The sequence below is a fragment of the Caenorhabditis elegans genome, chromosome V, assembly GCF_000002985.6.
Source record: "Caenorhabditis elegans chromosome V".
In the NCBI taxonomy this organism is placed as follows: domain Eukaryota; kingdom Metazoa; phylum Nematoda; class Chromadorea; order Rhabditida; family Rhabditidae; genus Caenorhabditis; species Caenorhabditis elegans.
In genome coordinates, this window is record NC_003283.11 from 3,900,260 (window position 1) to 3,912,730 (window position 12,471).

A 12,471-nucleotide genomic window follows, 5' to 3' on the forward strand; every position below is an offset into this window, starting at 1 on the left:
AACAAGCCAAATGCAATTTTTGAGGCAAGGCAGGTGGATATTCTAAAACTCTTGCTTTAACTTGGTCAAGAGCATGCACTGAGCACAAAATGTTTTCTTCTTTTCGTCATGCACCAGAACTAACCTAGATATAATTGCAAAAATTAACTGTTTTTAGTCAACTATTAGCCTGTCGTTTTTCATCTTAAAAGCATTAAACACCTTTATTTTAAAATTAAAAATTTTAATGAAAACCGTTTAAGTAATTAAATTATCTGCAAATAATTTCCTTTTATTTGAAGTAAATCGGTGATTGTTTATTAATTAAATATAATATCAAAACAAAATCACTTGAGCATGGAGAGTTGACGGGTGAATATTCTGGTTTTGTTTTGAAAATATTGATTTGAAGCTACCTGAAAACAAAAAAAACACACAATCTGCTTCCCTGACTAGGTTTCAAGAAAGTGAAACGATAGAAACAACCTGGTCGTTTATTAATATAATACACTTATTTTATTTTGATATTTTTTAGAAAAGCTTACAAAATAAAAAGTTTGAAAATTAGCTAATAAATTTTTTTTGTGGTACTCCACTAATAAGTTTGAAAAATATTGAGGTTTTCGAGAAATGTTCCACTTGTTTTTGTATTAAATAACCTTAATAAACTAGAGCACTGCATAAAACTATCGTTTTCTAAATATACACCCCATCTCTTACCTATCACAGCGTTTCTATATGGTTTTATAATAATCACCACTGGGAGAGGATCAATAGCAGGAAACAATGCTATCGAAGCTGAAATGATATGTCCATGGAATTCACGACCTTTGCCAAGCAGAGCAAGAACTGTAAATGTTGCTGGAACGAAAATCAGCAAAACCGGGATGATTGCTTGCACAACGAGTGATATGAACAGCTGATATTGAAGTGATTTTGATAATTCTGATGTGTTGACTGCCACATCGCTAAGTTTTCTGATTTCCCAGTATGTTTTCATACCATATTTGATCATTATGAAAAACGCGATGAGCTGAAAATTATTCAAAACTCTAAATTCCTTATTGAGTTATTTTTTTTATCGAATTGACTTACTATTAACATAACTATTAATATATTTCCGATAATACTTCTCCAGTTTACTGGCGACCAGTTGTCTATTGCAGTGTATAGAGTGAAACCATAAAAACTCATATCATCACTTTTGAATTTCTCGAATTTTCTAATTTTCGTTCTGAAAATTGGAGGAAGATTTTGAAAAAAACAAGCCTACTATCAATGGTAACAATTTTTTGAAATTTTTAATTCTAAATTTTCAGTCAAAATTCCAAAAGGACCGGTCTCAAAACAAGCGTAAACAGATTGCACTTTATAATTAAAAAATTCCAAATTTCGGTTGACTATGTTCCAAAAAACACACAATTGTGTTAAATAAAATGTCGTTTTTCGCTTGTTTCTGGCAAATTTGACGATTGAAAACTAATTGAAAAAATTAGAAAACCGCACAAAACCACAGCTTTCAATGAATCAGTTGAGCCGAGGCAAAAATAAATGACGGATGAAAAACATATGCCGAAAAACGGCGGGATGCATAGCCAAAAGCATAGTACCGGAATTCCTGACACCCATCTATTGTTTCTGAAAAAGCAATTTAAGTTTTCGTTTTCATGTTCGATTTGATTTTCCCTTTTGTAGTATTTTTTTTTCAATTTTTAGACAATTTACTGAAAACCAAAAAACTTTCACATGAAACGTATAACAACATGTTAGATTTAAAAAAAAATTAACCCACTTAGTTATTGTTAGGTACCGAAAACAAAAATGCATCACGAAATTTCCCAAAGTGACGCCATAAAAAGCAGCCCAAACATCTGAAAAATAAAAATAATTAAAATTAATCTTGAAACTAATTTCAAGTTACATAACAACACCTCTCCTACTGTCATAGAAACCAGTGATTTGGACGAGTTGGTTTCAGCAATCCAGAACGTTTTTTCGGAAATTATTTCCTGAAATATTACCTGGAGTTAGAACCTGTTTTATCATTTCGAGAAACATTTTCTTCTTGTATAAAAAACTTTCACAAAACTTTCACAAATTTTCACATGAATTTCTTGTAAATATTTACCGGTTTTATCAACAAGTCAATAATGCCATAATGGAGCTCAAATACACTTGTGAAAATCAATAAATATTTGTAAAATAACATCGTTTTTGGGGATTTTTTGAAAATCAAATAGATCAATAAAAGATTGGTAAAAATGGAAAAGGTGGATGAGCAATATTGGACAACTTTCAGAATTGTATGCCACGTGGCCATAAGGTGTCAGTTAACAAGATAATGAGAAGCAAATTGTCGAGCAGATATAGGTTACAGGAAATTAAACGCAGTTTTATGATAAAGGAAAACAAGCTACAGTGGTGGCAAAAAAATTGTGTTTTCGGTATTTCGAGTGATTTTATCATGATGAATATTCAAATGAGTATAACGCTGAAACTAGAAAGTTTAAAAAGCTTAGCTACTATAGGATGCTCATCATTTGTGCTACAGGATGAAATGGTTTTCCATATGTTATAGAATTCTTGCCAATAGATACAGCAGCCGACATTTCGCGAGTTTTTTTTTGCAAATTTATTTTCGGCATTTTCTCAGCACGTATGAGAACTCCAAAGATCAAGGAGTTTCAAAGCAAAAGGGTTCTCTGAAAAAATAAAAAGTTTCCACCCACATTTTACTAGCTGATCAAATTTCTATTTATTTTCTTGTAGATCTTATTTTCTGTGCTCCTCGGATTTTCATCACGTTTATAAGTATTCAGCTGTCCATAAATATGTTTTTTCCCGTCACTCGGTTCTACTGCTATTTTCATGATCGATTGTATTCCCGAATCAGGCTATTTCGATAGTCCCGATTTTCTAGCTAATACTATGCACGTTTTTACAGTGATCGCTACACCAATTCATATTTTTGCTTTTTATTGTGTTCTCGCAAAAACTGAAGACCAAATGAAATCAGTTAAAATGTACCTACTCAACTTACATTCGTCTATAGTATTGTTCGATTATTCACTAAATTTTTTATCATGCCCATTTATTTTGATACCGGAATTAGCTGGCTATCCACTTGGAATTTTTAAATACTTCAATGCTCCTGTAGAATATTACGTTGTGGAAGTGGGCATCGCAGGTGCTTGTGAGTGAAAATAACAAAAAATCGATAAACCTTAAAAGTTATTATTGGACCAAATTACGACCAAATATAATAGTAAATTTTTTTTTTGAATATTTCAAAAATTTTCTATGATTTTTTAAAAATTGGAAAAATATCAGTTTTCGCCACTTTTTTTTTGAAGTCGTCGATCAAAAATATTTTCTTCGAGTTTTATGAGAGCCGACATCAGGAACGGCAGGCGCCAGGCTTTTAAACTGTGCTTGCTTCCTATGGAAGCCGTCACAAATGACTACTTAATTTTTTTATAGTTGCAATTCATGCATAAAAAACACCTGTCAGTATAAGTAACTCAAACTTTTTTCCAAATTATTGAAACAATATGAGTAAAAGAAAAATATTCCAGGCATGATAATATCAGTAGTCTCGATATTTGAAAACCGATTTTATGTGATTTGCACTTTTTCGTGGAGGGATCATTGGACCATTGTGCGACGTCCTTGGCTTTTGCTGCATTACATTGAGATCTTTGTCTTTATGTTCTCATTAACACTGATTGTTCCGGACCAGAAAATTGGTTTGGAACTTGTTTTTGAGGTTTCCTGCATTATCGTTTTGAACGTTTCATAAAGTTTAACCAAAATGATTTCAGAACTTGCCATGTCTTCCAAAAGACATTTATGAGGCTCCGGTATTCGTGCTAGCCAGTGATTATACATATCAATTGATTGCTGCGGTATTTATAATATCTCAGCTCTGCTTTGAAATTGGATTTTTCGTTACATATTTGGTGTGGAACAGCTACAAGCAGTTGAAGGACATGAAAATCTCGAAGCAAACTTTCGAGCTTCAAAGAAAATTCTTCATCGCTCTAGTTATCCAATTAGTTGTTCCATCAGCATTTTTCGTCATTCCAGTTGCCTATATGTTGGCCTCATTTTCCTTGTATTATTATAACCAGGCATTCACAAATGTTGCGTTTATCGTTGTATCTATTCATGGAGTTTCTTCAACATTAGCAATGATTTTTCTCCATCGACCCTATCGGCGTGCAATTTTTAAAATGATCTACAAAAGAGGCTCATATCCTTCCACAGTCTCTAAAATACGCTCTACAACTGGAATAACAGTTATTTAACTTTTTATAGTTTTTAAATTTATTTTTTAATAAAATAAAAGTATTTTCACGTTTAAAGAATTAAAGGACGATCCGTTTTTCAAGTGCTCTGCACTGCGGGTCTGGGATTCAGGTACACTGCCTGGTGGTGATCCCACTGGGCTGTAATTTAAGCCACGTCCTTGCCGGGGACTGTGGCCGATAATCCAGTCGTGGATCGCTCCAATTCCTTGAACTCGTGACCTCCAGATTGCTAGCGGCCACCACTACCGACTGAGCTATCTGCCCCCATATCCTAAATGAAATACTCTTCTTTAAATGAGGAGTACTTCAATGGGGAAAACATTTAAATGTTTATCAAACAGATAATTTTTTTAAAAATACACTCCAATGACTTTTTACCTCAGAAAAATATTCTAGAACGGCGAAAAAAATGCGCGACAATTCAGTATATCCTTCTATCTATAGCTAGTAGTTTAGGAATTTTTTTCATATTGTAAAGTTTTCCAAGAATTACTTATATTTAAGCCTTAACTTGAAATGCTACATTTTTGTATTTATTCGTAATTTTTTAATCTTATTTCAATCAACTTGGTTTCAGTTTTTGATCAAAGAACCAAATCAAAGCTCACTTTTTGCTCTCTGCTTCATGTCTCTGAATTTGAACATCAATACATCATAAATCATATGCTCTTTTATGTCTGAAAGTCCAATGAAACAATCATAAAATTGAATTTTCACCTCAACGCGTCTGCGGAAACATGACAATTGATTCTTTTAGTTATTATTCTGGGCATAAGAAATATAATCCAGCAGAATTAGTTTTTTTTCTCAGTTGTTCTGTCTTATTCTGTTTTTTTTTTTAGTTTTTTTGTTTTCTGGTTCCTGTGGTACATTTAACATACACTAAAAAGGTCTTAACATTTCTTTAAAAATACCATCCAATTGTCTCAAAGAAGCAATTTCGTATTTAAAACACAAATTCTAAATGCTTGAAACCTGAATGAAACGATTTTGAATTCATAATCTGATTTTGAATTTGTGGTTAGAAACCCTTGTCAAAAATAGACCCGCCGGATGTCAGCAGCTGTTATTTTTCCGAAAAAGAAGTATATAATTCTAATACTCTCAATTTCGCAGAAAAAAGTAATCGGCAACATTTTGTTGATTGAAAATATTTTGCTGAATATCAGTTTTGACTTTTTTTAAAAACAAATTAAGCGAAACACGGAAAACCCGAAAACGAATAGAATATTGGCACTATGTGTACATAGGAAACTGAGTTGCGTGCTAGATTTAAAGTGGTCAGGTTTTTTTTAATTATTGAAAAAATTTACACAGGATCGCAAAGTATGAACCTTTTACTGTGTCAAGTGGTGCTGGGTGAACAAACGGTATTCCAAACCATCGACACAAAAGTACACGGACAATACTAATTCACTCACAATAATGTCTACTTCAAAACTCTCTCACTCTCCCACTTTCATTCTCTCTCCCGCAATTTTCTCTCTATCTCTGCGTTTCCATGTACTTTTTCTATCTCATCGTGTTTTCTGACACCAGACATTTTTCACTTTCCATCGACCATTTATTGGTATTTTCAGATATTGTAAAAAATGCAAAAATCCTCATTAATAAGCCATCGATTCTCGTTCTGCAAAGTTTGTGGCGGGAAAGCCAATGGAAATCATTTTGGAATTCAAAGTTGTCGGGCGTGTGCTGCTTTTTTCAGGTTTTTTTCATAATTTTAAAATAAGTTAAAATAATTTAAAATCTAAAAATTTTTAGAAGAGCAGCAAACTCAAAGTGGTCATCAATGAAATGCACAACTTTTGGTTGTGCGGACATGTTGTAAGTGTTTTTTAAAAATAAAGTTCATATAAAATAACTTTTAAAAAAATTAAGAGTCCCTTGCAAACCATGTCGACTGAAAAGGTGTCAGGAGCAAGGAATGAGCACAACTAGTGAGTTTTTTTAAATTTAATTTCTAAATTTTTAAAAATTAAGATTTTCAATTCGACCGTGATGCCCTGAAACGACTTTTAGTTCCAAAATCTGTGGAGAAATTTGTAGGAAGGCCTGAATCTGTAATTTTTTGTGACATGACAGAAAGTACTTCGAAAACTTTTATCGATATTCGACCACTTATTGAAAAGACTTCTAATATCCTGAAAAATGGAGCAGAGGGTCCGATTTTTGGTAGAAATCAACTTCAGAAGCTGGCGAATGGATTCGAAAATTACACCAATGAGATTTCTGTGAAAATGATCAAGAAAATCGGAAAAAGTGAGACGGCGGATTGCTGGGAGTATTATATTACGACAACTGCCAAATGGCTTAATTATTTCAATGGATTCAAGCTCTTGTCACACGAATTACAGGTTGGAAAATATGTGTTCTTTATTGAAATTTTTTCAAAATAATCCAAATTTCTTCATTAAAAAATTTTGTGGTCTTCAAAAAAAACGATAAGTTTTGATAAATGAGCTATAACAAAACGGTTAACTGAGTACCTGTTAGCAATTAAAAATCACTTATTTTTTGATTTAAAGATTTTTGATCTGATACCTGGTTTTGGAGTTACATGCAAAAACATGAAAAACTAGGATTTTTTGAAAATTGGACCAAGCTCACTTCTATCGACTGTAACTCAGAAACATGAGGAGATCCAACGTTGCACTAAACTGATAAATTGTAGCCTATAATATGCACAATAATGTTGTAATGCATTACTTTTGTATATCTCTCATGGTTTCAAAGTTAGCACCGCTCAAAAATAAAAAAGGCAATTTTGCAAGCGTTTTAGGCACTTTCAACAGATGTAGCGCTACCAATAAGCTATGCCTGAGTCTTAAAATTTCCAGTTTCATTTAACTAACTATCTAATACATCTACGCATACAAAGTTTTTGATTTCATGAGGAAATAAAAAAAATCGAAAAAAAATTTTTTTTTTCGTTGTCATAGTTCGGAGTTTTAAATAACCTGGAAGTTGACCGATATGGCTGATATCGTTGGGCTTGTCATTACTAACAGTCTTCTATACTACCACCAAAAAATATCTAAGAAAAAATCAAAACTGGAAAAAAACAACAAAACTTATTGACTGACCTAATAACACAATTTTGGAATACTCCATTTTTGATTTTCTTTTATCCTAAAAATTCTAAAAATCATCAAATTTCCAGCTAAAAATCACACTTGCCGTCTGGCACGTCTGGGGTCGTTTGGAGAAGCACGCCATCACCGCACTGCTCAGAAAACAGAAAATGTTCACTGATCGGCAGTCTATCGTAGTTGGACGAAATCTACTTATCAATTTGGAAGTATTCCTATACGATCACACCTGGCTAACTAAATATGAGCCTGAGCAAGTTGAATTGTGAGTTTTGCACTTTTAAATGAATTAAATGTAACAACTATATGATTATTCAGCTTCACCGGAGTTAAATCATTGGAGCTTGATGAGGTCATCAGTTGTCTAGTAGACTTGGAGCCAACTCACGTGGAACTCACTTATATGCTGGCTCAACTGAGCTTTCAGTATGCTGGTCAACGATTTCAAGGCGAAATTTTGAAGGCCACTGAAAAATTTCAACAAATATTATCAGATGATCTTCATGAATATTATACCAATGAACTCGAAAAACCAAGATACTCGGATAGAGTTGCCAAAATGATGAAGTGTAACAATATAATTCAGGTGATTAATGAACTAATTTTTGAAACATTTAAAACAAAAATTTGTTTCAGAAACACATTCGAGAAATCCGCCCGCGTGCTGACTTGGCCAGAACTTTCGAGATTTTCTGTGTGGAATTTTCGCATCCCGAAGTGTTCCATGATACAGGATTTTAAATAATTCAATTGTTAATATCTTTTTCAAATATTGATTTTAAATGAAAATTTTGTATTTATTGAAAAAAAAAGAAGTTCTATATTCCAAAAAATTACTATAGCCAACTACTTTGATAATTTAATAATTACGGTAGGGTGCAAAAAAAGTGTTTTTGACAATTTTGCAACAAAAAAAAATCAAAGAGAGTATTTTTAGATTATTTTTAAATTCCTGCGCAAGCCAGTTTAGTCTTACATTTAATTTTTTTAAAGCAGTCGAAATCACAAAAAAAGTCGAAACCACAAAAATTTATCGTTAAAAAAATTAAATTTAAGAAGAACAAGCCAGTTTTGAAATTTTCCGTTTTCCGGTAAAAATATTCTGAAAAATCCTGGAATAAGCACCGCAGTTCTTGGTTCGATCTGTTTTCTTGTTACTAGGAAAAATATAAAAAGGAAGATAATACTACGTACAAGCTATTTATCAAGTTTTACTAGAATCTGTGTAATTGTCACTTTGTGAATATTTTGATCTACGCAAAAAAATATATTTTCAACAATAGCTTTTTATGACGAATCTATAATATTAATTGAGCATGTTTTTTCTTGGGTGTTTTTCTTGTAAGCTAAAGAAAATTAAGCAGAATTCAAAAAATCTCGTCTAATTTTGTGAACAGCGCCGTTTGGGACTATATAAGTAGAATGAATCTACCATTAGCTCTGGATATCTGCAAAACATGGAGGCAGCAAATGAAACAACATACGCTTTAATACCTGTGAGTTTTTGAATTAGAAAAAAAAATTAAATTTCCATTTCAGATAACACTTATCGGCGCTACTTTAAACATTTCAATCGTGTATGCTTTTCGGAAACTTCCATCATTGAATAACTCTTTCGGATACCTTTCCGCAAACCAATCTCTCGTAGATGCTTTTCATTCCATCATTTTCTTAGTTTACTTCTGTCCAATGGTTCTTTTGTAAGTCGAAATCACAAAAATTTATTGTTAAAAGATTTAAATTTAAGGAATCAACAAATCATGAAAGACTATTCATATTTTATGGGCTTCGGTCTTGTTTTCTGCTACGAATTGTCTGTTCTCACTCATTTAGTAATCACCATTAATAGATTTGTGGCGGTGTGGTTTCCATTGAAGTATAAAATATGGTTTAGTGTGGAAAACACCAAAAAGATGATTGCTCTATTGTGAATTTACGAGAGCATAATGGCAACGGTGTTTTATCAAGGTACGTGTTTCAGGTTGAGTAACAGAGGTGAAATTGGTTTGGCGGGTTCCATTTTTCGTTTTTTATTGTAGCTCTGGTTTATATGGTTATAGTCAAGGTGGTATTTATGTCTTTCACAGGTGCGTGACTTGTGGCGGCGTGACGGCAATTGTCGCTCGGCAAAATATTTTTTCATCAATATCGGCAAATCGGCAATTTGCCGGTTTGTCGATTTGCCGGAAATTTTCTTTTTCGGCAAGTTGTCGATTGGTCGTTGGCCGGATATCAATTTGCCGGAAGCCGGAAAAGGGTTTTTTTTTCAAAAAAATTTTCCCTTTTCTTTAGACATTTCTACAGAATTTGCTTACTTTTAAAAATACATCTAGGCACATTTATAGGATGCGTACAATTTTACAGATTAAAATTGAAATTCTGAAATTTCCAAACTCACACCATCGCCTTTCTCGACTCACACCATCGCCTTTCTCGCTTGCACACAAGCTATAGTTCCCGAGACTCGCGAAACGTCGGCCGCAGTACTCAGAGTGTTACGATTTTTTTGGAAGACGCGCCCGTCCCCAAAAAAACCCTTAAAACTTACAACTTACAGACCTAAAAAGCGCTAAACAAAGAAACATTTAAAGCATATGTGTCCGCAGAAATACCACTTTACCTGTGCAGTTTTTTTCCAACAACTGTTCTGTTATATTATTGGAATCAATTTATTTGAATCCAAACTTTATTTCAAATTCAAAAATCTTTTTAGTTCTCTGCCACGTGGCATTCTTGGAAGAAATACATTTTATTCAATTCACAAATACCGTGTTCTGTGGATACATTGGATGGTATGAAGACTTTGTGAAAAACGCCGTAATTGTGATTATCATTGTGCTTCTCGATATTTCAACCATTTTTCGTGTTCACCAAGCATCCAGAAATGTTTGTCAGAACTTACATTGCCCTTTTATAAATACTCATTTTCTTCAGTCGTCTGCGCATCGTGGAGAAGAAGGGAAAAAGTTATCGGCACGCGATATGCGATTTCTTCAGCAAACTGTTTTTCAAGGAACTATATTTTTGGTGGAACTATTGGCATATTTTTTCTTTTCCAAGTTTTTTTGAAAACCCATGGATCATCTTTTTCGCGACTTCGTTTGGATGGGTAGCCGTTCATGCGATTGATGGGTAAATTGCAACTGTTTCAAAAGTTAATCTGACTTTTCTGATTTAGAATGATAGTGATTGTATGTAATCCGGAAGTCAGAAATTATTTGATTGGAAACAAGAAAGTGGGCAATTCTCAGAGCGTGTCAAAAGCAACGGATGATGGGAAATCTGAACCAGGGCGTCAAGCATAGCCTGCAAATTATCGAATATTTTCTCAAGAAATTTAAAATTAGATTTTTGTTGCTTTATTAGAAACTAACCGCGTGGTCATTTGATCAATGTTTTTTGTTTACCAATCGTGTTTTGCAAATAGAAAACTAGTTTTCTTTGTATTTCAACAACCTTCTGTATTTATACCATAATGTTTTCTCGATAAATTTGTAAATTGGTCAATTTCCAAGTTTCAACATGAAAACACTTTCCTTCATTTTCACTGTTTTGCTAATATTCTTGTCAAACGTCATTATTGCCCAAATCGTACCACCACCACCACTTCCGCATAGAGTTGCCCGAGAGTTTTGGAATCCAATGCAAGGACCGTTCGGAGCGGCGAAAGATTCGGCATAAGTTATTTGTAGATATTTTAAATGATTTTTTCTTTTTTTAGTTTTTTCGATAAATATTAACTTTTACAGTCTTGATATTATTTATAAATTTACCTTACTTTTATTATTTTTATTATTTCGAAAATGTCAATTTGACAGTATTTCTGTTTTCAGTGTGATCTTTTAAATTTAATGTAGAAAATCGAAAAATGTCAAAATTTTTAGTTTTTCCGCATCTTTTTATGAACCTGTTTCAAGCTGAAACCTGAATATTATTTTCTAGGCTGTTGTCAACGTTTACCGGCAATTGAAAAAGCGATGGGCTCGCCCACTACGACCGATGCACCATGCCTAGTTTGACAAATTTCAATCGCACTCTATTGAACGCTTTTTCTCTTTTTTATTTTTAAACTTGAAGTTTTTAAGAGAAAAATTTACCAAATCACTTTCAAGAAATTTTCGGAAATGTCTAAAACAAATTTGGATCGTCTGCGTTGAACTTTTGATAATAGCCTACAAAACTGAACTTTCGCATACTACACGTACAATTATTTGATTTTTTAATTTGCGTCTATAAAATAGGTTCATTTGAAAAGCAGTCCAAAAGAGCAGACAATGTCTACTCAACTCGGAAAAACAAGATCTTCCAATTTTCGTCTCGTTCTAATAGATTTATATTTCGAAGCACCGACTGCGGGAACTTACTATACGATGTCTGATATATGTGCGTGTTATAGCAGGAAGACCGGATATTATTGTACAATTGATTGTACTGTTGTTTTTGGAAAATGTGTTCCGCTGAAGGCAAGAACTTTGATGCAGTCTGGAATAATACTAACTCCAAAATACAAGAAGAGTTCACAGTGACCCTTTGCTCACGTCGATAACTAGTAAAGGTTCACGTTCCTATCCAACACTAACTGATTAATTAAATAACAAAGTTCATCGTGAAAAGTGAAAAATAATTGTGGATAATTGGATGTTTCAGACGATCGAAATTCGGTTTTGTATCTATAATTTAAATAGGAGCAAAGTTTTCGCTCCGCTTCTTTATGAGGTCAAGTTAAGCATTATGGTAGACGATCCATTATTCAAACACTATGTACAGCTGGATGACTCTCTAAATTGCTAGCGGACACCACTACCGACTAAGCTATTGCTACTGAAGTTTAGCTAGCGTGATTCATCTCCAGGATTTGAAGAAATTTTCTTTTAGCTACATTAAATCTGACCAAAAAAAATTTCTAGAAAATTTGTCTGATTATGAGTCAGTGTTCTTCTGATTTCTCCAACTGTCATCAAAACTCATCAGCACCTTCACAAGTGTGCAAAAATGAGCATAATGGTGTCTATATTACAAAATACAATTTTGTTCCTAGACTCTAAGATTTTATGATTCTTAGAATTAAAGATACAAAAAGCTATTTACCA

At 33.1% G+C, this 12,471-nt stretch overlaps 3 protein-coding genes and 1 pseudogene across 4 annotated transcripts; 3 read left to right on the forward strand and 1 right to left on the reverse strand.

Moving 5' to 3' along the window:
* Positions 1-237: 237 nt before the first annotated feature.
* str-229 (Seven TM Receptor) lies at positions 238-2,299 on the reverse strand (the record flags this gene model as incomplete). The annotated part of the gene is made up of 7 exons (NM_071677.4): positions 238-395; positions 700-1,012; positions 1,075-1,213; positions 1,486-1,617; positions 1,772-1,850; positions 1,901-1,988; positions 2,108-2,299. The coding sequence occupies 7 exons, from the start codon at positions 2,297-2,299 to the stop codon at positions 316-318; spliced, it is 1,023 nt and encodes a 340-aa protein (NP_504078.1). The 3' UTR covers positions 238-315.
* Positions 2,300-2,847: 548 nt separating this feature from the next.
* srh-190 (Serpentine Receptor, class H) lies at positions 2,848-4,286 on the forward strand (the record flags this gene model as incomplete). The annotated part of the gene is made up of 3 exons (NM_071678.2): positions 2,848-3,172; positions 3,555-3,745; positions 3,801-4,286. 3 exons carry the CDS (start codon positions 2,848-2,850, stop codon positions 4,284-4,286), a joined length of 1,002 nt encoding a protein of 333 aa, NP_504079.2.
* Positions 4,287-5,846: 1,560 nt separating this feature from the next.
* nhr-156 (Nuclear Hormone Receptor family) lies at positions 5,847-8,193 on the forward strand. The gene is made up of 7 exons (NM_001322545.3): positions 5,847-5,997; positions 6,054-6,116; positions 6,171-6,229; positions 6,273-6,646; positions 7,453-7,646; positions 7,700-7,967; positions 8,018-8,193. The coding sequence occupies exons 1-7, from the start codon at positions 5,882-5,884 to the stop codon at positions 8,120-8,122; spliced, it is 1,179 nt and encodes a 392-aa protein (NP_001309484.1). The 5' UTR covers positions 5,847-5,881; the 3' UTR covers positions 8,123-8,193.
* A 645-nt stretch (positions 8,194-8,838) lies between these two features.
* On the forward strand, positions 8,839-10,686 carry srx-61 (annotated as a pseudogene). Its single transcript is given in 7 exon segments — positions 8,839-8,877; positions 8,921-9,081; positions 9,129-9,348; positions 10,094-10,267; positions 10,316-10,432; positions 10,434-10,514; positions 10,561-10,686. Coding segments are annotated over 7 exon segments (918 nt in total).
* Positions 10,687-12,471: the final 1,785 nt, after the last annotated feature.